This window comes from Macaca nemestrina, chromosome 1 (genome assembly GCF_043159975.1).
Source record: "Macaca nemestrina isolate mMacNem1 chromosome 1, mMacNem.hap1, whole genome shotgun sequence".
In the NCBI taxonomy this organism is placed as follows: domain Eukaryota; kingdom Metazoa; phylum Chordata; class Mammalia; order Primates; family Cercopithecidae; genus Macaca; species Macaca nemestrina.
In genome coordinates this window covers 188,733,246-188,755,166 of record NC_092125.1, presented here as the reverse complement: position 1 = coordinate 188,755,166, position 21,921 = coordinate 188,733,246, and the positions used below count along the sequence as shown (strand labels likewise).

Genomic DNA, 21,921 nt, shown 5'->3' with positions numbered 1-21,921 from the left:
AACCTCTGCCTCCCAGGTTCAAGCAATTCTCCTGCCTCAGCCTCCCGAGTAGCTGAGACTATAGGTATGCGCCACCAAACCTGGCCAATTTTCTGTATTTTTAGTAGAAACGGGGTTTCACCAAGTTAGACAGGCTGGTCTCAAACTCCTGACCTCAGGTGATCCGCCTGCCTCTGCCTCCCAAAGTGCTGCCAGTAGCATTCTTATACTGGTATTTCTCGGGTTTTCCATTTCAGGAATAATCTGATTTTCCATTGTGGAAAACAGGACTTAACTTATTTTCATCATCAACCCTGCTCCCATCATATACACCCATACTTCCGTATGCCTTTTTTTTTTTTTTTTTTTTGAGACGGAGTCTGGCTCTGTTGCCCAGGCTGGAGTGCAGTGGCCGGATCTCAGCTCACTGCAAGCCCCGCCTCCCGGGTTCACGCCATTCTCCTGCCTCAGCCTCCCGAGTAGCTGGGAGTACAGGCGCCCGCCACCTCGCCCGGCTAATTTTTTTTGTATTTTAGTAGAGACGGGGTTTCACCGTGTTAGCCAGGATGGTCTCGATCTCCTGAACTCGTGATTCGCCCGTCTCGGCCTCCCAAAGTGCTGGGATTACAGGCTTGAGCCACCGCGCCCGGCCTTCCTTATGCCTTTTACCTTCCCAATAATTGTTATATTATTTTGGTCAGCTCAATAATCGATGCTTAAATTATTATGACTTCAGCTCCATGTATTAGCTACTAACTATAGAAGAGGACGATTTCACTCTTCCCTCATGTGTCCAACATACTAACCTCCTCTCATCATTCCAAAGTAATTAAATCATAATTTGGGTTAGACTGTATCAGTGATTGCATTAGCATGCATATTTAAATATCAGTTACAGGCCAGGCTTGGTGGCTTAGGCCTGTAATCTTAGCATTTTGGGAGGCTGAGGTGGGTGGATCACTTGAGGTCAGGAGTTCGAAACCAGCCTGGCCAACATGGTGAAACTCCATCTCTGTTAAAAATACAAAAAAAATTAGCCACGCGTGGTGGTGCATCCTATAATCCCAACTACTTGGGAGGCTGAGGCAGGAGAATCACTTGAACCCAGGAGGCAGAGGCTGCAGTGAGCTGAGATCAGCCACTGCACTTGAGCCTGGGCAACAGAGTGAGACTCTGTCTCAAAAAAAAAGAAAAAAAAAAAAAAAAACTAGTTACAGCTGAACCACGCAGTCGCTAAGAATTTTTTCACCTGCACATTTTTGTAGTTTGCCTTGGTGTGAATAATCGCCTTCTTGATTTTCTAGGTGCTTACCAATACAACTCCAAACTAACTACTAAGTGCTCCAAATCATCTCAAAATGTTGAAACACATTACATTGTGTCATTTTCATCAGAAGAAATATGATCATCTTGAATAAATCATTCCCAAGTTTTCTGACCTATTCCAGTCTGGTCTGGTTGCCATTTACACTGGGTGTACATGTGTTAGCCTGGAATCTCCCTTCATCATCATCGTGGGGATTCATTTTATCTTAATTGAATGTCCTTTTTTTTTTTTTTTGAGACGGAGGCTCACTCTGTCGCCAGGCTGGAGGGCAGTGGTGCAATCTTGGCTCACTGCAATCTCCGCCTCCCAGATTCAAGTGATTCTCCTGCCTCAGCCTCCTGAGTAGCTGGGATTACAGGCACGCACCACCATGCCCGGCAAATTTTTTTTTTTTTTGTATTTTTAGTAGAGATGGGGTTTCTCCATGTTGGCCAGGATGGTCTTGATCTCATGACCTCGTGATCTGCCCATTTTGGCCTCCCAAAGTGCTGGGATTACAGGCATGAACCACCACACCTGGCCTGAATGTCCTTTTTCCTTCCTTTCCTTCCCTTCCTTTCCTTCCTTCCCTCCCTCCCTCCCTCCCTTCCTTCCTTCCTTCACACCCAGCCTGAATGTCCTTTGTCCCTCCTTTTTTTCCTTTTTTCCTTTCTTCCTTCCTTCCTTCCTTCCTCCCTCCCTCCCTCCCCCCTCCCCTCCCCTCCCTTCCCTTCTCCTTCCTTCCTTCCTCCCTCCCTCCCCCCTCCCCCCTCCCCTCCCCTCCCTTCTCCTTCCTTCCTTCCCTCCCTCTATCCCTCCCTCCCTCCCTCTCTTTCTTCTCTTTCTTTCTTCTCTCTCTCTCTCTTTTTTTTTGAGCAGAGTCTCCCTCTGTTGCTCAGGCTGGAGTGCAATGATGCGATCTAGGCTCACTGCAACCTCTGCCTCCCAGGTTCAAGCATGAATGCCCTTTTTCTTATATCCTGTGTCTTCCTCTTTCTTAGTTTATGCTAAGGTTTTGGTGTTACATAAACTCTAGCAGCTTTCCTTTTTTGATTTAATCTTTAATTTTTGTGGGTACATGCTAGGTACATATACTGATGGGTTACATGAGATATTTTGATACAGGCATACAATATGTAATAATCACATCGGGGTAAACGGAGGTATCCATTACCTCAAGCATTTATCCCTTGAGTGATAAACAATCCAATTATACTCTCGTAGTTATTTTAAAATGTACAATTAAATTGTTTTTGACTATAGTTACCCTGTTGCACTAGCAAATATTAGGTTTTATTCATTCTTTCTAACTAATTTTTTGTACCCATTAACCATTCCCCCCTCCCCCCACGCCCCCACGCTCTCTACCCCTTCCAGCCTCTGGTAGCCAACCTTCTACTCTCTATCTCCATGAGTTACATTGATTTTTAGCTCACACAAGCAAGTAAGTGAAAACATGTAGTTTGTCTTTCCGTGCCTGGTTTATTTCACTTAACATAATGACCTCCAGTTCCATCCATGTTGTAGCAAATGACAGGATCTCATTCTTTTTTATGTCTGAATAGTACTCAATAGTGTATTTGTACCACGTTTTCTTTATCCATTCATCTGTTGATGGACACTTAGGTTGCTTCCAGATCTTGGCTATTGTGAATAGTGCTGCAATAAACATGGGAACGCAAATATCTCTTCAATATACTGATTTCCTTTCTTGTGGGTATATACCTAGGAGTGGGATTGCTGGATTGTATGGTAGCTCCATTTTTCGTTTTTTGAGGAGCCTTCAAACTGTTACTCATAGTGGCTGTACTAATTTACATTCCCATCAACAGCATATGAGAGTTCCCCTTTCTCCACAACCTTGCCAGGATTTGCTACTGCCTCACTTTTGGATAAAAGGCATTTTAACTAAAGTGAGATGACATCTCATTGTTTTTATTTGCATTTCTCTGATGATCAATGATGTTGAGCACCTTTTCATATATCTGCTTGACATTTATTTGTATGACTTCTTTTGAGAAATGTCTATTCAGATCTTTTGCCCATTTAAAAGCCCAGATTAGGTTTTTTCCTATAGAGTTGTTTGAGTTCCTTCTATATTTTGGTTATTAATCCCTTGTCAGATGGGTAGTTTGCAAATATTTTCTCTCATTCTGTGGGTTGTCTCTTCACTTTATTGACTGTTTCCTCTGCTGTACAAAAGCTTTTTAACTTGATATGATCCCATTTGTCCATTTTTGCTTTGGCTGCCTATACTTGTGGGGTATTACTCTAGAAATCTTTGCTCAGACTAATGTCCTGGAGACTTTCCTCAATGGTTTCTTGTAGTAGCTTCAAAGTTTGAGGTCTTAGATTTAGGTCTTTAACCATTTTGATTTGATTTTTGTATATGGAAAGAGACAGGGGTTTAGTTTCATTCTTTTGCATATGGATATCCAGTTTTCCTAGCACCATTTATTGAAGAGATTGTCCTTTCCCCAACGTATATTCTTGGCACCTTTGTCAAAAATGAGTTCACTGAAGGTGTATGGATTTATCTCTGGTTCTTTATTCTGTTCCACTGACCTATATGTCTGTTTTTATGCCAGTACCATGCTGTTTTGGTTACCAAAGCTCTGTAGTATAATTTGAAGTCAGGTAATATGATTCCTGTAGTTTTGTTCTTTTTGCTTAGGATAGCTTTGGCTATTCTGGGTCTTCTGTAATTCCATGTAATTTTTTTTTTTTTTTGAGATGGAGTCTTGCTCTGTTGCCCAGGCTGGAGTGCAATGGCACAGTCTCAGCTCACTGTAACCTCCGTCTCATGTGATTCTCCCACCTCAGTCTCCCAAGTAGCTGGGATCACAGGTGCCCACCACCATGCTCAGCTAATTTTTGTATTTTTAGTAGAGATGGGGTTTCACCACATTGGCCAGGCTGGTCTCGAACTCCTGACCTCAAATGATTCACCTGCCTTGGCCTCCCAAAGTGCTGGGATTACAGGCATGAGCCACCATGCCCAGCCAATTTCATATAAATTTTAGGATTGCTTTTTCTATTTCTGTGAAGCATGTTATTGGTATTTTGATAGGGATTGCATAAAATCTGTAGATTGCAGCCAGGCGTGGTGGCTCATGCCTGTAATCTCAGCACCTTGGGAGGCTGAGGTGGGTGGGTCACGTGAGGTCAAGAGTTCGAGACCAGCCTGGGCAACATGGTGAAACCCCGTCTCCACTAAAAATACAAAAATTAGCTGGGCGTGGTGGTGGGCGCCTGTAATCCCAGCAACTTGGGCAGCTGAGGCAGGAGAATCGTTTGAGCCTGGGAGGTGGAAGGTGCAGTGAGCTGAGATCATGCCACTGCACTCTAACCTGGGATATAGAGCAAGATGCTCTCTCAAGAAAAAAAAAAAAAATCTGTAGATTGCTTTGAGGAGTAATTGTAACAACTACATTGTAATAATACTGATTTTTTTCAATCCATGAACATGGAATATCTTCCCACTTTTTGTGTCCTCTTCAAATTATTGCATCAATATTTTATAATGTTCATTGTAGACATCTTTTGCTTCTTTGGTTAAGTTAATCCCCAGGTATTTTATTTTATTTGTAGCTATTATAATAGAATTACTTTCTTGATTTCTTTTTCAGATTCTTTTTTTTTTTTTTGAGACTGAGTCTTGCTCTGTTGCCCAGGCTGGAGTGCAGCGGCACCATCTTGGCTCACTGCAAGCTCCGCCTCCCAGCTTCAAGCACTACTCATGCCTCAGCCTCCCAAGTAGCTGGGACTACAGGCACATGCCACCATGCCCGGCTAATTCTTTTTCAGATTCTTTGCTGTTAGCACATAGAAATACTACTGATTTTCATATGTTGATTTTGTATCCTGGAACTTTACTGTATTTATCAGTTCTAATAGTTTTTCATGGAGTCTTTAGGTTTTTCCAAATATAAAATTATATCATCTGCAAACACAGATAATTTGACTTCTTCCTTTCCAATTTAGATGCCCTTTATTTCCTTCTCTTGTTTGACTGCTTTAGCTAGGACTTCCAGTACTATGTTGGGTAACAGCAGTAAAAGTGTGCATCCTTGTCTAGTAGCTTTCTGAAAACAGATGCATGGAAAGCAAATGTCTAAAAAGTTCTCATTCTACTCTCATATTTGATTGATAGTTTGATTAGATAGAAATAAGAATGTTAAAGGCATTGTTTATAGTTGCCAGTGTTGCTGTTAGGAAGTTCAAAGCTATTTTAATTCCTTTGTATATGATATCCTCTCTCCTCTCCGGGAGCTTGTAAGGTCTCTTTGTTAGCAGTTATAAAATTTCACAATGATAAACTTGGTATGTTTCTTTTTTTTTTTTTTTTTTTGAGACAGAGTCTCGCTTAGTCTCCCAGGCTGGAGTGCAATGGCGCGATCTCGGCTCACTGCAAGCTCCGCCTCCCGGGTTCACGCCATTCTCCTGCCTCAGCCTCCCGAGTAGCTGGGACTACAGGCGCCCGCCGCCTCGCCCGGCTAGTTTTTTTTTGCATTTTTAGTAGAGACGGGGTTTCACCATGTTAGCCAGGATGGTCTCGATCTGACCTCGTGATCCGCCCGCCTCGGCCTCCCAAAGTGCTGGGATTACAGGCGTGAGCCACCGCGCCCGGCTTGGTATGTTTCTTTTCTCCATTTTACTGGGAACTCAGTTTCCTTTCAGTCTAGAAATCCAGCTCCTTTTATCCTAAGAAAAATTAAAAAATAATTTCACTGATGTTTTCTTCCCCCTTCATTTCTTTCTTTCTAGAAATCCGGCCGGGCGCGGTGGCTCAAGCCTGTAATCCCAGCACTTTGGGAGGCCGAGGCGGGCGGATCACGAGGTCAGGAGATCGAGACCATCCTGGCTGACACGGTGAAACCCCGTCTCTACTAAAAAAAAAATACAAAAAACTAGCCGGGCGAGGTGGCGGGCGCCTGTAGTCCCAGCTACTGGGGAGGCTGAGGCAGGAGAATTGCGTGAACCCGGGAGGCGGAGCCTGCAGTGAGCTGAGATCCGGCCACTGCACTCCAGCCTGGGCGGCAGAGCGAGACTCCGTCTCAAAAAAAAAAAAAAAAAAAAAAAGAAATCCATGTTCTAATTCGGAGGCATTAATTCATTAATTACATTTAATCATCTTTGTATTTCATTTCTATGAAATTCTAATTTCTTTCTTTTCTTTCTTTCCCTCCCTTCCTTCCTCCCTCCCTCCTTCTCTTTCTCCCTCTCTTTCTTTCATTTTTTGAGACAGGGTCTCGCTCTGTCACCCAGCCTGGAGTACAGTAGTACAACCATGGCTCACTGCAGCCTCAACCTCTTAGACTCAAGCGATCCTCCAACCTCAGAGATTCCAATTTCTTAAACGATTTTCTTTTTTACCTAGATCACTCATATCTGAAACCATTCCTTTTTGCCAACAATTTGATTTTCAGTGGTGTTTATTCCATTCTTTTGCTATTTTAAAATGTATTAACTCTGTAATTATTTAAGCCTGGTTTTTTTTTTTTTTTTTGAGACGGAGTCTCACTCTGTCGCCCAGGCTGGAGTGCAATGGCACGAGATTGGCTCACTGCAACCTCTGCCTCCCCAGTTCAAGTGATTCTCCTGCCTAAGCCTCCCAAGTACCTGGGACTACAGGCACATGCCACCACGCCCGGCTAATTTTTGTATTTTTAGTAGACACGGGGTTTCACTGTGTTAGCCAGGATGGTCTCCATCTCCTGACCTTGTGATCCACCCGCCTCTGCCTCCCAAAGTGCTGGGATTATAGGCATGAGCCATTGCAACCGGCCAATCCTCTTTTTTTTTAGTTCTATAATATCCTCTTTTTTATCATCTCATTGCTGAACTTTTATTTATTAAATTCATGTTTTAATAAGTAGTTTTATGGTTATGCAGTTGCATAGTTTTAAGAAAATTTCTTTTATTTCGTGAGCTATATTCTTTTCAGGATAGCTTCTTTGTCTTTTACAGGATATTTTTCTTGCTTTCATTTTGTTTTCTGTAGCATATTTGTACAGCTGACATTCTGATTCTTTTGATCTTATTCATGCTTGAGTCACGGCTCTGCCTGGATGTTTTATTTGTTTTGATATAACACAAATGAACTGTCTCTTTTCCTTCTGTATCTGATATCAGTTACCATGTAAGTACTGGTGTGGAGAAACTGGGGATCTTAATCCCACTTGGTGGGATTATAAAACAGTGAAAATGCCATGGAAACAGTATGTAGCTTCCTCAAAAAATTAAACATCATAGTTCTCTATCATATGATCCAGTAATCTCACTTCTAAATATATATCCAAAAGAACTGAAAGCAAGGTCTTGAAGAGATGTCTGTACACCCACGTTCACTGCAGCACTATTCACAACAGTCAAGAGGTGGCAGCAACTCAAATGTCTGTCAGAAGATAAATGGATGACAAAATGTGGTATATACATACAATGGAATATTATTCAGTCTTAAAAAAAAGGAAATCCAGTTATATGCTACAACATGGACAACATGGACATTATGCTAAGTAAAATAAGTAAATAAGTAAAATAAAAAGACAGTCACAAAAAGACAAATATTGTATGATTTCACTTACATGAGACATTTAAAGTAGATCATAGGTAGCAAGGACTTGTGGGGAGAAAAAAAATGGGGAGTTGTTGTTTGATGGGTATAGAATTTCAGATTTGCAAGATGAAAGTTCTCGAGATCTGTTTCACCACAATTTGAACACATTTAACACTACTGAACTGTTCACTTAAAAATAGCCAGTTAGGGCCGGGCGCGGTGGCTCAAGCCTGTAATCCCAGCACTTTGGGAGGCCGAGATGGGCGGATCATGAGGTCAGGAGATCGAGAGACGATCCCGGCTAACACGGTGAAACCCCATCTCTACTAAAAAATACAAAAAAATAGCCGGGCGAGGTGGCGGGCGCCTGTAGTCCCAGCTACTCGGGAGGCTGAGGCAGGAGAATGGCGTAAACCTGGGAGGCGGAGCTTGCAGTGAGCTGAGATCCGGCCACTGCACTCCAGCCTGGGTGACAGAGCAAGACTCCGTCTCAAAAAAAAAAAAAAAAAAAAAAAAAAAAAATATATATATATATATATATATATATATATATATAGCCAGTTAGGGCCGGGCATGGTGGCTCACGCCTGTAATCCCAGCACTTTGGGAGACTGAGGCGGGTGGACTACGGGTCAGGAGTTCAAGACCAGCCTGGTCAATATGATGAAACCCCGTATCTACTAAAAATACAAAAATTAGCTGGGTGTGGTGGTGGGTGCCTGTAGTCCCAGCTGCTTGGGAGGCTGAGGCAGGAGAATCGCTTGAATCTGGGAGGCAGAGGTTGCAGTGAGCCCAGATTGCACCATTGCATTCCAGCCTGGGCAATAGAGCAAGACTCCATCTCAAAAAAAAAGTCCACTTAGAATGGGCCGGGCATGGTGGCTCATGCCTATAATCTCAGCACTTTGGGAGGCCAAGGTAGGTAGATCACTTGAGGTCAGGAGTTCGAGACCAGCCTGGCCAACATGGTGAAACTCCATCTCTACTAAAAATACAAAAAATAGCTGGGCATGGTGATGCATACCTGTAATCCCAGCTACTCAGGAGGCTGAGGCAGGAGAATCACTTGAACCCAGGAGGCAGAGTCGCAGTAAGCCAAGATTATACCACTGCACTCTAGCCTGGGTGACAGAGTGAGACTCCATCTCAAACAACGAAAAACAAAAACAAAAAACAAACCAAAACAAAACAAACCAAAAAAACAAAACAAAACAAAGACAAACAAAAAACCAAAGGTTAGAATGGTACATTTTATGTTGTGTTTTTTTCACCGCTTTTTTTTTTTAAAGGGGGTTTTATAACATTGTCAGAAAGACAGTCTTGTTCTTCTCACAGCTGCTTTGCCTGACTCTTATGCAGGATTTGGCTCTACCTTGGCAAGAAAAGACAGAGAAACAGGCTTATGCAGTGAAGAAAAGCCTTCATCTTGTCTCATGGGAAAAATATTCACATACTTTTGTCAATTTCACACAGTATAGTCTAGTTTTCATTCCCTCTTTCCCACCCACTGGGTGGTTTTATTTTGTTTTAAGACAAGGATAATTGCCAGAAGAAAACACCCTAGGGCTTACTTCTGTAGGATGGATCCCTTAATGACCAGCTCTTCATCCAAGTCTGCTTCATTAGCCATGAAGAGCAGCCTCTTTCCTGTGCTGTCCACTCCAATGAAGTCACGCTGCTCCACTGAATCATACAAAAGAAAAAAAAAAATCAAATAAAGCCATTTGCCCTGCCTGCATGAATAAGCCAGGGAACACAGTATCTGCTCAGTGCTCTTGGAACCAACACAGGATTGAAGGGTGGGTGCAGTGGCTCACGCCTGTAATCCCAATACTTTGGGAGGCCGAGTTGGGTGGATCACCTGGGGTCAGGAGTTTGAGACCAGCCTGGCCAACATGGTGAAACACTGTCTCTACTAAAAATACAAAAATTAGGCGAGTGTGGTAGTATGCCCTGTAGTCCCAGCTGCTTGGGAGGCTGAGGCAGAATTACTTGAACCTGGGAGGTGGAGGTTGCAGTGAGCTGAGATCGTGCCACTGTAGTACACTCCAGCGTGGGTGACAGAGTGAGATTCCATCTCAAAAAAAACAAAAACAAACAAACAAAAAAACCACAGGATTGAGATGAGAGAGGAGCCATAATAAGTGTGTTAGGCCATTCTGCGTTACCATAAAGAATCTGTGACTAGGTAATTTACAAAGAAATACTTATAATTTATAATTGTCTCATGGTTCTGCAGGGTATACAGGAAGCATACAGGAGGTTTCTGCGGAAGCCTCAGGGAACTTTTTACTCATGGTAGAAGGTAAAGTGAGAGCAGAATAGTCACATGGCAAGAGAGGGGAATAAGAGAGAGCTGGGGGCAAGATGCCACATACCTTTAAACGAGAACTCACTCACTATCACAAGAACAGCACCAAGCCATGAGAGATCCGCACCCATGACCCAAACACCTCCCCCGAGGCCCTATCTCCAAAACTGGGGATTACATTTCAATATGAGATTTGGGGGAACATGCAAACTATACCAATGAGTGTCCTATAGCACATGCCATGGTATTTAAAACATGGGTGATCAAACTTGTTTTGTACTGCTCTAAAGGATATTATCAAGTTAATTGGTGAAGTTTAAATAAAGTCTGTATATTGAAGTATGGTACCAACGTAATTTCCTGTTTTTAGAGACTATCATTTTTGGAGGAGATGGAGGAAATACATATCGACATATTTAAAGACAAAGGAAAATCATATCTGCAACTTATTCTCAGATAGCTCAGAAAATAATTATATATATTATATTATGTATGCCTTATATATATATATTGAATATATATTACAAAGAAAGAGAGATGCTGGGCAGTGGTTCATGCCTGTAATTCCAGCACTTTGGGAGGCCAAGGCAGGTGGATCACCTGAGGTCAGGAGTTCCAGCCCAGCCTGGCCAACATGGTGAAACCCGTCTCTACTGAAAATAAAAAAATCAGCTGCTGAGTGTGGTGGCGGGCGCCTGTAACCCCAGCTACTTGGGAGACTGAGGCAGGAGACTCACTTGAACCCAGGAGGCAGAGGCTGCACTGAGCTGAGATCACGCCACTGCACTCCAGCCTGGGCAACAGAGCGAGACTCCATCTCAGTAAATAAATAAATAAATAAGTAAGTAATGTTACTTTATTTATTTAGGGCACTTCATTTTTTTTTTTTTTTTTTAAAGAATTTTCTCTCTGCAAATAATAACCCAGGTCTTCTTACTGTGAAAATGGGAATAATATTATTTAAATCATTCACATTCAATCAACATTAACTACAGGCAGTAGATTCTATGCTATGTATAAGGCATTTAAAAAAGTGTATATTTTATTATGTGTGAATGGTTCTTGGTAGACAGTGATCTTACAGGCTGCTATATTATTGCTATTTTCTATGTCATAATGTTACTTATGTTACTTCTCTTCCCCAACTAGATTATAAACTTTTCAAAGGCAGGCTTCTGATTCTTTTATATCTTCCATAACATCTAGTACAGTGTTACATACTTAATAATATGTGCTACTAAACTGTACAGTATCTATACCTTACAGAAACATTTTCACATAGTGACAAAATAGCAGAATGATTAAGAACAGAAGTTCTGGAGCCAGAACACCTGGGTATGAATCCCAGCTTAGCCAATTATCAGTTTATGTTACAGCAATTTACTTAACTTCTCTGTTCCTCAGTTTCATCTATAAAATGGGGATAATAATAGTGTTTGTCTCATGGGTTTATTATGTAGATTAAGTGAATTAATATTTATAAAGCATTTATAATAGTGTTATTAACTAAAACATTAAATAAAATGTTAAGTTTAAAAATTAAACAAAATACACCCTCTAATTCTCACAACAACCAAATAAAGCAATGCCTCAATACCTCTTTATAAAGGAGAAACAGAAAGTTTAGCTCTAGAAAAAATGAGATCTGTAAAGATGAATTTGCTTCCTACTGACAGACAATGGCTGCTAAATAACAGAATATGTTTCACTGTTGGCTAAAGCTGCCTGTATATCTATAACCAAATATACTATTCAATTGTGCAATATGTTTAGTTCAGGTACTTGAAAATATTTAAAGTCACCAATCAGATGGTGTCTGGTCATCTTATATGCAGTGTTTGAATATAAATGAGGAAAAACAATTATAAAAAAAATATATGTTAGGGTTTTTTGTTCAATAACCAAATGAAATCCAAAAAAGGAAGAGCAAATGCTGCCAATTTGAAGCTAAATTTTGCAGAGAATTTCAAATGCCACATAGCAGCTTAGACATATATCAATTTATACATTACATGGAAACTTGAGAATGTAACAAAGTCTGTAAGGGTCTCATTATGAGTCAGCCATTTAAAAAAGAAACACGGAGATGTTATTTTTGGATATAATTTGGAATGCTTTCCCTACCCAAGTCCTAAGGCTCACAGAAACCTTGAATCACTGATGTCCTGGGAGCAATAATTTCCAGCCAGCCAATTTTTCAGCTATGTTGCACTTTAGTCCCTTTTCTCTCCCTCTTAGACCCTCCACCTTGTATTGCTTCTTTACAGCTATCATAGTAACTGGGACTTCAGAATGTGATACAAATTATAGAAACTTGGAAAGGTTTCTTTCTGTTCTGCTTTAGCAAAATATGAATTTCACTTTGGGAGCAGAGCAGGTAATTGTAGAATGTCTTCCTAAGAAGAAAGGCTACACAAACTTAAGAAAGCAGATAAAACTGAACTTCTATTTAAAAAAAAAAAAATCTGTCATATTCAAGTATTCACGTTTTTTCCCCTAGTTGACTTTTACTTCTCTGACTGATTCTTCTGTCTCATCTACACACATTTTGCTTATCCATTCATTCATTGATTCATTCATTCTACCAATAAATATCTTTGTACACCTACCCTATGGCAGGTGCTATGTCTAGAGCTGGGAATTCCAACTCATTTTATAAGGCCAGCATGATCCTGATGCCAAAACCAGGCAAGGATATCATGAGAAAGGAAAAGGCAAATTTACTCATTAGCAAGTCAAAATAGTATGTCAAGTAGATTAAGAAGGCTCACAAACTTGTTGGAGCTCCTCCTATCCAAAAGTAAGGTTAGTTCCTTATCCTTTATATCTGGGCTTGCTCAGTAACTAGCTTTGAACAGAGTGCAGCTGAAGTGACAGTGTGTGTTCTGAGTTTAGGCTTCAAGAGACTTTGTAGCTTCTGCAGTCATGCTTAGAACCTGTAAACAAGCCTGGGCTAACCCCCGGATGGTAAGAGACTAGTCGAAAAGAAAAATCCAGCTGTCAAGGCTGAGGCTCTCTATGTATATTTTTCTTTTTTTTTGGAGGTGCGGTCTTGCTCTGTCGCCCAGGTTGGAGTGCAGTGGCACGACCTTGGCTCACTGCAACCTCCGCCTCTTGGGTTCAAGCAGTTCTCCTGCCTCAACCTCCCAAGTAGCTGGGACCACAGGCATGTGCTACCATGTCCAGCTAACTTTTGTATTTTTAGTAGAGATGGGGTTTTGCCATGCTGGCCAGGCTGGTCTTGAACTCCTGACCTCAGGTGATCCACCCACCTCCCAAAGTGCTGGGATTACAGGTGTGAGCCACTGGGTCCAGCCAAGGCTCCATACATATTAATGAGCCCAGTTACGGGAGACTAAGATAAGAATGATAGTTGCCTCCTGGTATTCACATCCTTGTATATCCCTTCTTGAATGTGGGCTGGCCTAGTGACTTGCTTCTAACCAACAGAACGTGGCAAAGGTAATAAAATGTTACTTCTATAATTAGGTTACATAAGATTGTGACTTCTGTCTTTCTAGAAGAGTTTTTCCCTTGCTGGCTTTGATGAAGTAAGTTTCCATGCTGGAAAGGCCCAAGTAATAAAGAAAGGAAGGTAGCTTCTGGCTAATAGCTTGGCGGAAACTGAGGCTCAGTCCAACAGTACTGAGGGAAATGAAATTCTCCCAATAACCAAGTAAGCTTGGAACCAAATCTCTTCCCAGTTGAGCCTTCAGATGAGACTCCAGCCCTAGCTGATATCTTGACTGCAGCCTTCTGAAAGACTCTGGTGGACCCAGCTAAGCCATGCCTGGATTATTGGCTCACAGTATTGTTTTAAACTGTTAAATGTGTGGCAACTTTTATAAGTAATTGTTAATACACGAGCTGACATCACTTGAACAGAGATGAGCCATCTCAGCTACACTTAGGCCAAACTGCCAACCTACAGACTCATAAGCAAGTAAATGTTTGTTGTTTTAAGCCACTAGAGTTTAGGAACGTTTGTTATGTAGTAAAAATTAATACAATGTGTAAAAGGATAATAAGCCATGACCAAGTTGGGTTTATCCCAGGTATCATCATCATATCATCAGAGAAAAACCATATAACCACTTGATAGATGCAGAAAAAGCATCTGATAAAATTTATATACTTAGGCCAAGAAACTCCCAATAAATCAGAACTTAGGAACTTTCTAAATCTGATGAGAAGTACCTATAAAAATGTATAATAAGCTGGGCATGGTTGCTCATGCCTATAATCCCAGCACTTTGGGAGGCCAAGGCAGGTGGATCATTTGAGGCTAGGAGTTGGAGATCAGCCTGGCTAACATGGTAAAATCTCATCTCTACCAAAAACACAAATATTAGCTGGGCGTGGTGGCACATGCCTGTAATCCCAGCTACTTGGGAGGCTGAGGCAGTAGAATCGCTTGAACCCAGGAGGCGGAGGTTGCAGTGAGCCAAGACTGTGCCGCTGCACTCTAGCCTGGATGACAGAGAGAGACTGTCTCAAAACAAACACACACACCTATAGTAATAAACATCATTTTAACTGGAGGGATGTTGAAAATATTCCTTTTAAAATCAGGAATGAGAAAAGGGTGCCAACTAGCATCATTTTGTACTCACAATTTTATTGGAGGTCCTGGCCAGCACAGTAAGACAAGAAAAAGAAACTAGAAACTTAGACTATGGGGTAGGGGTGGGGGGGTCTACAGCCATATCACCCTGAAGGCATCTGATCTCATCAGATCTATGCTGGGTCAGGCCTAGTTAGTACTTGCATGGAAGTCTGCTTGGGAATACCATGTGATAAAAAAACAAACAAACAAACAAAGAAAAAACTATTGTGAGACCTTTGTCAAAGAATACAAAATTTCACTTAGATAGGAGGATTAAGTTCATGAAGAGACCTAACACAACCTGGTGACTAGTAAGTAACAATGTACTGTATTCTTGAAAATTCCTAAGAGAGTAGATTTTAAGTGTTTACACTTGAAGCACTTTGGAAACAAAAAGATCCTATAAGCTCCCCCTCCCATCCCAAGAAAAAGAGAGGAAAACAATGTTTCATGCAAATAATCAAGAATCAGAATGATGTTGGGCTTCTTAATAGAAAAGCTAGAAGAGAGTAAAACAAAACAAAACAAACAAAAACCTTCAAAATTCTGAGGGGATATGATTTCCAAGAGAAGTTTATATCCAGCCAAAATATCAAACAACTATGTGGGCAGAATAAAGACATTTTCAGGGATGCAAAAGCTCAAAAATTTACTTCTTACAATCTCTATCTCAGGAGGCTTCCAGGGGATATGTCCTACAGAAAATGTGGGTATAAAGTAAGAAAGAAGAAAACATGAGGTTCAAGACAGTGAAGGCTGAACCTAAAATGACAGCTCTACAGCAGGGCAACTAACTCAGATTAGAAAAGCTTTAGGAGAGGTACCTTGAAGAATTTGAAATTGAGAGGACATCTAGTGTGTTGCAATGTAAGGAGAGGAAATTCACACAACTGGAGCTTGGGTTGAATTAGTAATAAATACAAAGAAAATAAGCAAATGAAAAAGCAATACAATCTTTAGGAAAACAAGGGGAGGAAAGAGAAAAGTAATCATATACTACAAGGCTCAACTGTGAATACTATTTATATAGTCATGATAATATAAACACAAAATATTCAGTTAATTAACAATACAATATGAATAATTATATTAGGAAATTGGGCCGAATACAACGTTGCATACACGTATCGGGGGCAGAGCATGTGGTAAAACACAACCAAATCTTTACATTCTATAGTAAGAAGTGAACAGATAATTCTTAAAGCTAAAAAAATTAAGATACAGCAAATAAAAGCAGGTTATTTGGAGATATGGAGTTAAATGCCAAAAAATTAGCTAAAAACGTTGAAAGTGGCATCTCTAGGGTGAGGATAGATAGGGTGAGGGGCTGCTACTTATTAATTAGATACTCTTTAAATTTTGGGCATATAAAACTTTGATAAAGACAAAAACTAAATTCAAAAAAGAAATAGAAAACACAGGTTATGAAATCAGAAGGCATGAGTTCGAGTTCTGGCTCTTACCACTTACCACTGATGCTATCTTGAGCAACTGTCCACATAATGCTGTTAGGCCATAAATAGGTTAAAAAACAAAACAAAAACTTGGTAAATTAGAAAATTATGGCCGGGTGTGGTGGCTCACGCCTGTAATCCCAGCACTTTGGGAGGCCGAGGTGGGTGGATCACCTGAGGTTGGGAGTTTGAGACCAGCCTGACCAACATGGAGACACCCCGTCTCTACTAAGAATACAAAATTAGCCGGGCATGGTGGCACATGCCTGTAATCCCAGCTACTTGGGAGGCTGAGGCAAGAGAATCACTTGAACTCAGGAGGCAGAGGTTGCAGTGAGCCAAGATCGTGCCATTGCACTCCTTCCTGTGCAACAAGAGTGAAACAGGCCGGGCGTGGTGGCTCATGCCTGTAATCCCAGCATTTTGGGAGGCTGAGGCTGGTGGATCATGAGACCAGCCTGGCCAAGACGGTGACACCCCGTCTCTACTAAAAAATACAAAAAATTAGCTGGGTGCGGTGGCAGGCGCCTGTAATCCCAGCTAGTTGGGAGGCTAAGGCAGGAGACTCGCTTGAACTTGGAGGGCAGAGGTTGCAGTGAGCCAAGATTGTGCCACTGCACTCCAGCCTGGGCAACAGAGTGAGACTCTGTCTCAAAAGAAAAAAAAAAATTGAGTATGTGGGAATTTCAAGTCATTTTATTCTTATTTTTTAAATTTTTTATTATTTTTTATTTTCTTTTTTTTTTTTTTTTTTTTTGAGACGGAGTCTCGCTCTGTCGCCCAGGCTGGAGTGCAGTGGCCTGATCTCAGCTCACTGCAAGCTCCGCCTCCCGGGTTCACGCCATTCTCCTGCCTCAGCCTCCCGAGTAGCTGGGACTACAGGCGCCCGCCACCTTGCCCGGCTAGTTTTTTGTAGTTTTAGTAGAGACGGGGTTTCACTGTGTTCACCAGGATGGTCTCGATCTCCTGACCTCGTGATCCACCCGTCTCGGCCTCCCAAAGTGCTGGGATTACAGGCTTGAGCCACCGCGCCCGGCCATATTTTCTTTTTCTTTTCTTTTTTTTTGAGAAGTTTTGTTCTTGTTGCCCAGGCTGGAGTGCAGTGGTGATCCCAGCTCACTACAACCTCTGCCTCCCAGGTTCAAGCGATTCTCCTGCTTCAGCCTCCTGAATAGCTGGGATTACAGGCACCCACCTCCACGCCCAGCTAATTTTTGAATTTTTAGTAGAGACAGGGTTTCACCAAGTTGGCCAGACTGGTCTTGAACTCCTGACCTCAGGCGATCCACCCGCCTCAGCCTCCCAAAGTGCTGGGATTACAGGCGTGAGCCACCGTGCCCGGCCCACTTTAAGTTTTTTTTTTTAATGGGGTGGGATTTGGAAGACTGAGAGGAGAAAATAGTTAACACAGAAGCCCAAACAGGTTTTTTTTTTGGTAGTACAGCTTCAAGAGAAATAAAGAAAGCTGTAGCAAAAGAAATACTGTACTGGCTCAGAACTGCCTGCCAACATCTGTTAGTGCAGAGGGAGCTAAGCTGATCAAGAGGTGACAGCCAAGTAAGAGTTTTCACTCATGGTTCTGAAGTACATTAACATGTACTGATTCCAGTCTGGGCCAAGGCTATATAACTCTGAGAAGTGAGGAGTTTGGGAAATACTACAGTGAATTGGATTGGTTAAATAAAGTAGTTTCCTAGAACATTTTCTTTTCTTTTTTTTGAGACGGAGTCTCGCTCTGTCGCCCAGGCTGGAATGCAGTGGCGCGATCTCGGCTCACTGCAAGCTCCGCCCCCCAGGTTCACACCATTCTCCTGCCTCAGCCTCACGTGTAGCTGGGACCACAGGCGCCCGCCACCACGCCCGGCTAATATATATTTTTTTTTTTTTGTATTTTTAGTAGAGACGGGGTTTCACCGTGTTAGCCAGGGTGGTCTCAATCTCCTGACCTCGTGATCCACCCGTCTCAGCCTCCCAAAGTGCTGGGATTACAGGAGTGAGCCACCGCACCCGGCCCCTAGAACATTTTCTATTTCAAGTATTCCAAGAGATACAGTGGGACTATAGAGACAATAGTCAATAATTTGTGTCATTAAATCATAATAGTATTAAACAATTACATAGAGGAATGTACAGGGAAAAAAGCCCCCTAACAAACATATTATCTGCAATAAAGCAATATATTATCTTCTCACTGAAATTGAGAAAAGGAAAGTTAAGTTTCTAACAAGGAATGGAAAACAAATTATTTTTACATATTATTGCAACTTTAAGACATACATGTATATATGGTATCACTGAAATTCTCTTCATATGTGTTGCCTTTACTGTTTGATGTTTGTGAATGTAAACAATTACAGATGTGAGGCTTTTATAAATTCTTTTTTGGTTTTTTGGAGACGGGAGTCTTGCTCTGTTGCTCAGGGTGGAGTGCAGTGGCGCAATCTCAGCTCACAGAAACCTTTGCCTCCTGGGTTCAAGTAATTCTCCTGCCTCAGCCTCCCGAGTAGCTGAGACTATAGGCATGCGCCACCATGCCCAGCTAATTTTTTTGTATTTTTTGTAGAGATAGGGTTTCACCATGTTGATCAGACTGGTCTCGAACTACTGACCTCAAATGATCCTCCTGCCTTGGCCTCCCAAACTGCTGGGATTACAGGCGTGAGCCAGTGCGCCCAGCCTGTAAATTCTTTTAAAAACACAATAGCTAATCTAATTTTCCCCATCAGGTTCCAAGTTTCTTAAAATGCCCTATGATTGGGGAGAGTACAATGAACACTTGTTTGTGTCTCCTTGAGGGGAGGGATATTGTGGCATTTTGGGCTTTTTTTTCCATTTCTATAGCCTTGGTGCCTAGTTCAAGAGTTGGCATAACACATACCCAGTAACTGTGGTAGGCTGATCTCTTCACCCTTTCACTCAGGAAGTAGTATCAAGCAATAGTGAAACAGTGGCTGAATAATAATGGTATCTACTGCTAAAAAAAAAGGAAATGAGGTTTCTCAGAGTTTAGAACCCCATTTCCCAGCACGGCCTTAGCTGGGTTTCTGGGTCTTGCTTACACTTCTAACTTGTCCATTTTTTTCCTGAGAAAAAAAATTTTTTTTCCCAAAAGTTGGTACCTTCTAGAAAATGCTAGAAACACAGGGCTGTTTGAATCACTAGAAAAGTTACATGTGGGCCAGGCGCGGTGGTTCACGGCTGTAATCCTAGCACTTTGGGAGGCTGAGGCGGGTGGATCACTTGAGGTCAGGAGTTCAAAACCAGCCTGGCCAACATAGTGAAACCCTGTCTCTACTAAAAATACAAAAAAAAAAAAAAAAAAAAAAATTAGCTGGGCATGGTGGTGGACGCGTATAATCCCACCTACTCGGGAGGCTGAGGCAGGAGAATTGTTTGAACCTGGGAGGTGGAGGTTGCAGTGAGCCAAGATCCCGCCATTGCACTCCAGCCTGGGCAACAGAGCAAGACTCTGTCTCAAAAAAAAAGTTACATGTGAACCTTCCAAAGAGGCTTGTCTAGACATTTGCCACTATGAGTTTCCCTTCAAACTTACAAGCTATTATGGTAAAAATGCAAACAAAAACACTCTGATATTCTGTGGCTTTTAAAGCACTGCCATTTTACATGAAATAAATATGTGATATAAAATGTTTACAAAGTTATTAAATGAGATTTGTTAAGTTTCAGTACCAAATTACAATAGCAATTACAAATTATTAAGCATCTACTATCTTTCAGGTAATGAATGGGCCACATGCCTTATAACCATGATACTTAATTCTCACAAAAATCCTGAAAGGATTCAGGCTCACTTTACAACAGAAGAAAATGAAATTCATGAAGATCAAAGTAATTTGCCCAAAATCCCACAGCTTTTGAGTACTGAAACCCAGTCTGAACTCTAGACCTTGTGCTCTTAACAATCATGGTACAGTGCTAGGTATTTATTTAAAAATCTTGAAACCATTTCTAAACACAAAATTAATAGACAATGTAGTTAGTCTGCTAGATCCATATTGCTAAAAGCATTACAAGCTCACACACTCTTATAATATCTACTCATGAATTCAACTACAGCTCAGATTAACATCTTTAGGATTTTAAACTGCTAGTGCTCACGTCTACCTTCACTTACCTGGGTGGGGGGGGGCAAGAAGAGCTGCCTTTATAAGCAGGCCATTCAATAATATTTATTGATTGCTCACCATGGGCCATAACTGGGCCAGGTGCTGGGAATAAAATAAACAAAAGAGATACGATCCCTTCCCTTATGGAGCTTATAGTCCAGTAGGGGAAAGAGTAAATAAGAGAGCAAGCTGCTATATGTAGGCCAACAAAAGGATATAATTTATATTAAAAGGTCAGGAAAGGTCTTTCTCAGAAAATAACTTGAAGGCTAAGCTGGATTTGGAATATATGTGTTGGGAGGAGAAAGGGGCTAGAGAGCATTTCAGGCAAGGAAGCTGTGTAAAGACCTGTAGCAGGAATGAAATACTCTAAAAAGTCTAAACATGAATTTGATCCTGCCCTCTTTAGTATTTACATCTCCTATAAATCTTCTGAGAAGAAAGTGGCAAGGGGAAGAAAGGTGGCTCCAGAAACATCTAGACATTAGTCATTCTCCTATAAGTCAGTAAGAACACCATTTGAGGAAATTGGGTAGAAGATCTAGACTATTAAACCGTATCTGGGAATCAGTGGACTGCAGGCTGTTCTGGCACACAACAGCAGCCAAGAGGCATGCCAAATACATAATCTGAAAAACTTAGGATCCTTTAAAAAATGCTTGTGATGGAAATGCATAGCATGCTATGGGAGGAATTTAAAACTCAGTTATTTAGGTGAATCTTAGCCTTCAAATGTAACAAAATATAGGTATTGAGGAGTTGAAAATTTCATGTTAAGAATGAAAATTTGAGCCAGAAGTGATGGCTGGTACCTGTAATATCAGCTACTTGGCAGGCTGAGGTGGGAGGACTGCTTGAGGTCAAGAGTTTGAGACCAGCCTGGGCAACATAATGAGACCTAATTTCTCTCTCTCTCTCTCTTTTTTTTTTTGTTTGTTTTTTTGTTTGTTTGTGACAGAGTGAGGCTCTGGAGTGCAGTGGCATGATCATGGCTCACTGTAGCCTCGACATCCCAGGCTCTAGTGATCCTCCCACCTCAGCCTCCCAGGTAGCTGGGACTAGAGGCTCACATGCCACCATGTCCAGCTAATTTTTAAAACATTGTTTGTTGAGATGGGGTTTCACCATGTTACCCAGGCTGGTCTCAAACTCCTGGGCTCAAGCCATCTGTCTGCCTCAGCTTCCCAAAGTGCTAGGATTATAGTCCTGAGCCATGGTGCCCCCTGTCTCTTTAAAGAAAGAAAGAAAGAGGCCAAGTGTGGTGACTCATGCCTGTAATCCCAGTACTTTGGGAGGCTGAGGCAGGGAGATCACTTTTGAGCTCAGGAGTTTGAGGCCAGCCTGGACATTGTGAAACACCGTCCCTACAAAAAATACAAAAAGTTAGCCAGGCATGGTGGCGCGTGCCTATAGTCCCAGCTACTCGGGAGGCTGAGGTGGGAGGATTGCTTGAGCCCGGGAAGCGGAGGTTGCAGCGAGCCAAGATTGAGCCACTGCACTCCAGCCTTAGCAACAGGATAAGACCTTTCTCAAAAAAAAAAAAAAAAAAGAAGAAAAAGAAAAAAAGAAAGAAAAGGAA

At 41.7% G+C, this 21,921-nt stretch overlaps 1 protein-coding gene across 3 annotated transcripts in view; it reads right to left on the bottom strand.

The window, feature by feature from the left end:
* Positions 1-21,921, bottom strand: part of LOC105494924 (eukaryotic translation initiation factor 2B subunit gamma) — a 147,031-nt gene that overhangs the window by 72,923 nt on the left and 52,187 nt on the right. For all 3 annotated transcript variants that reach the window (XM_011763955.2, XM_071094090.1, XM_071094091.1), the window contains one exon: positions 9,416-9,527. In XM_011763955.2, coding sequence (XP_011762257.2) covers positions 9,416-9,527 — 112 coding nt within the window. The remainder of the gene's footprint in view (positions 1-9,415; positions 9,528-21,921) is intronic.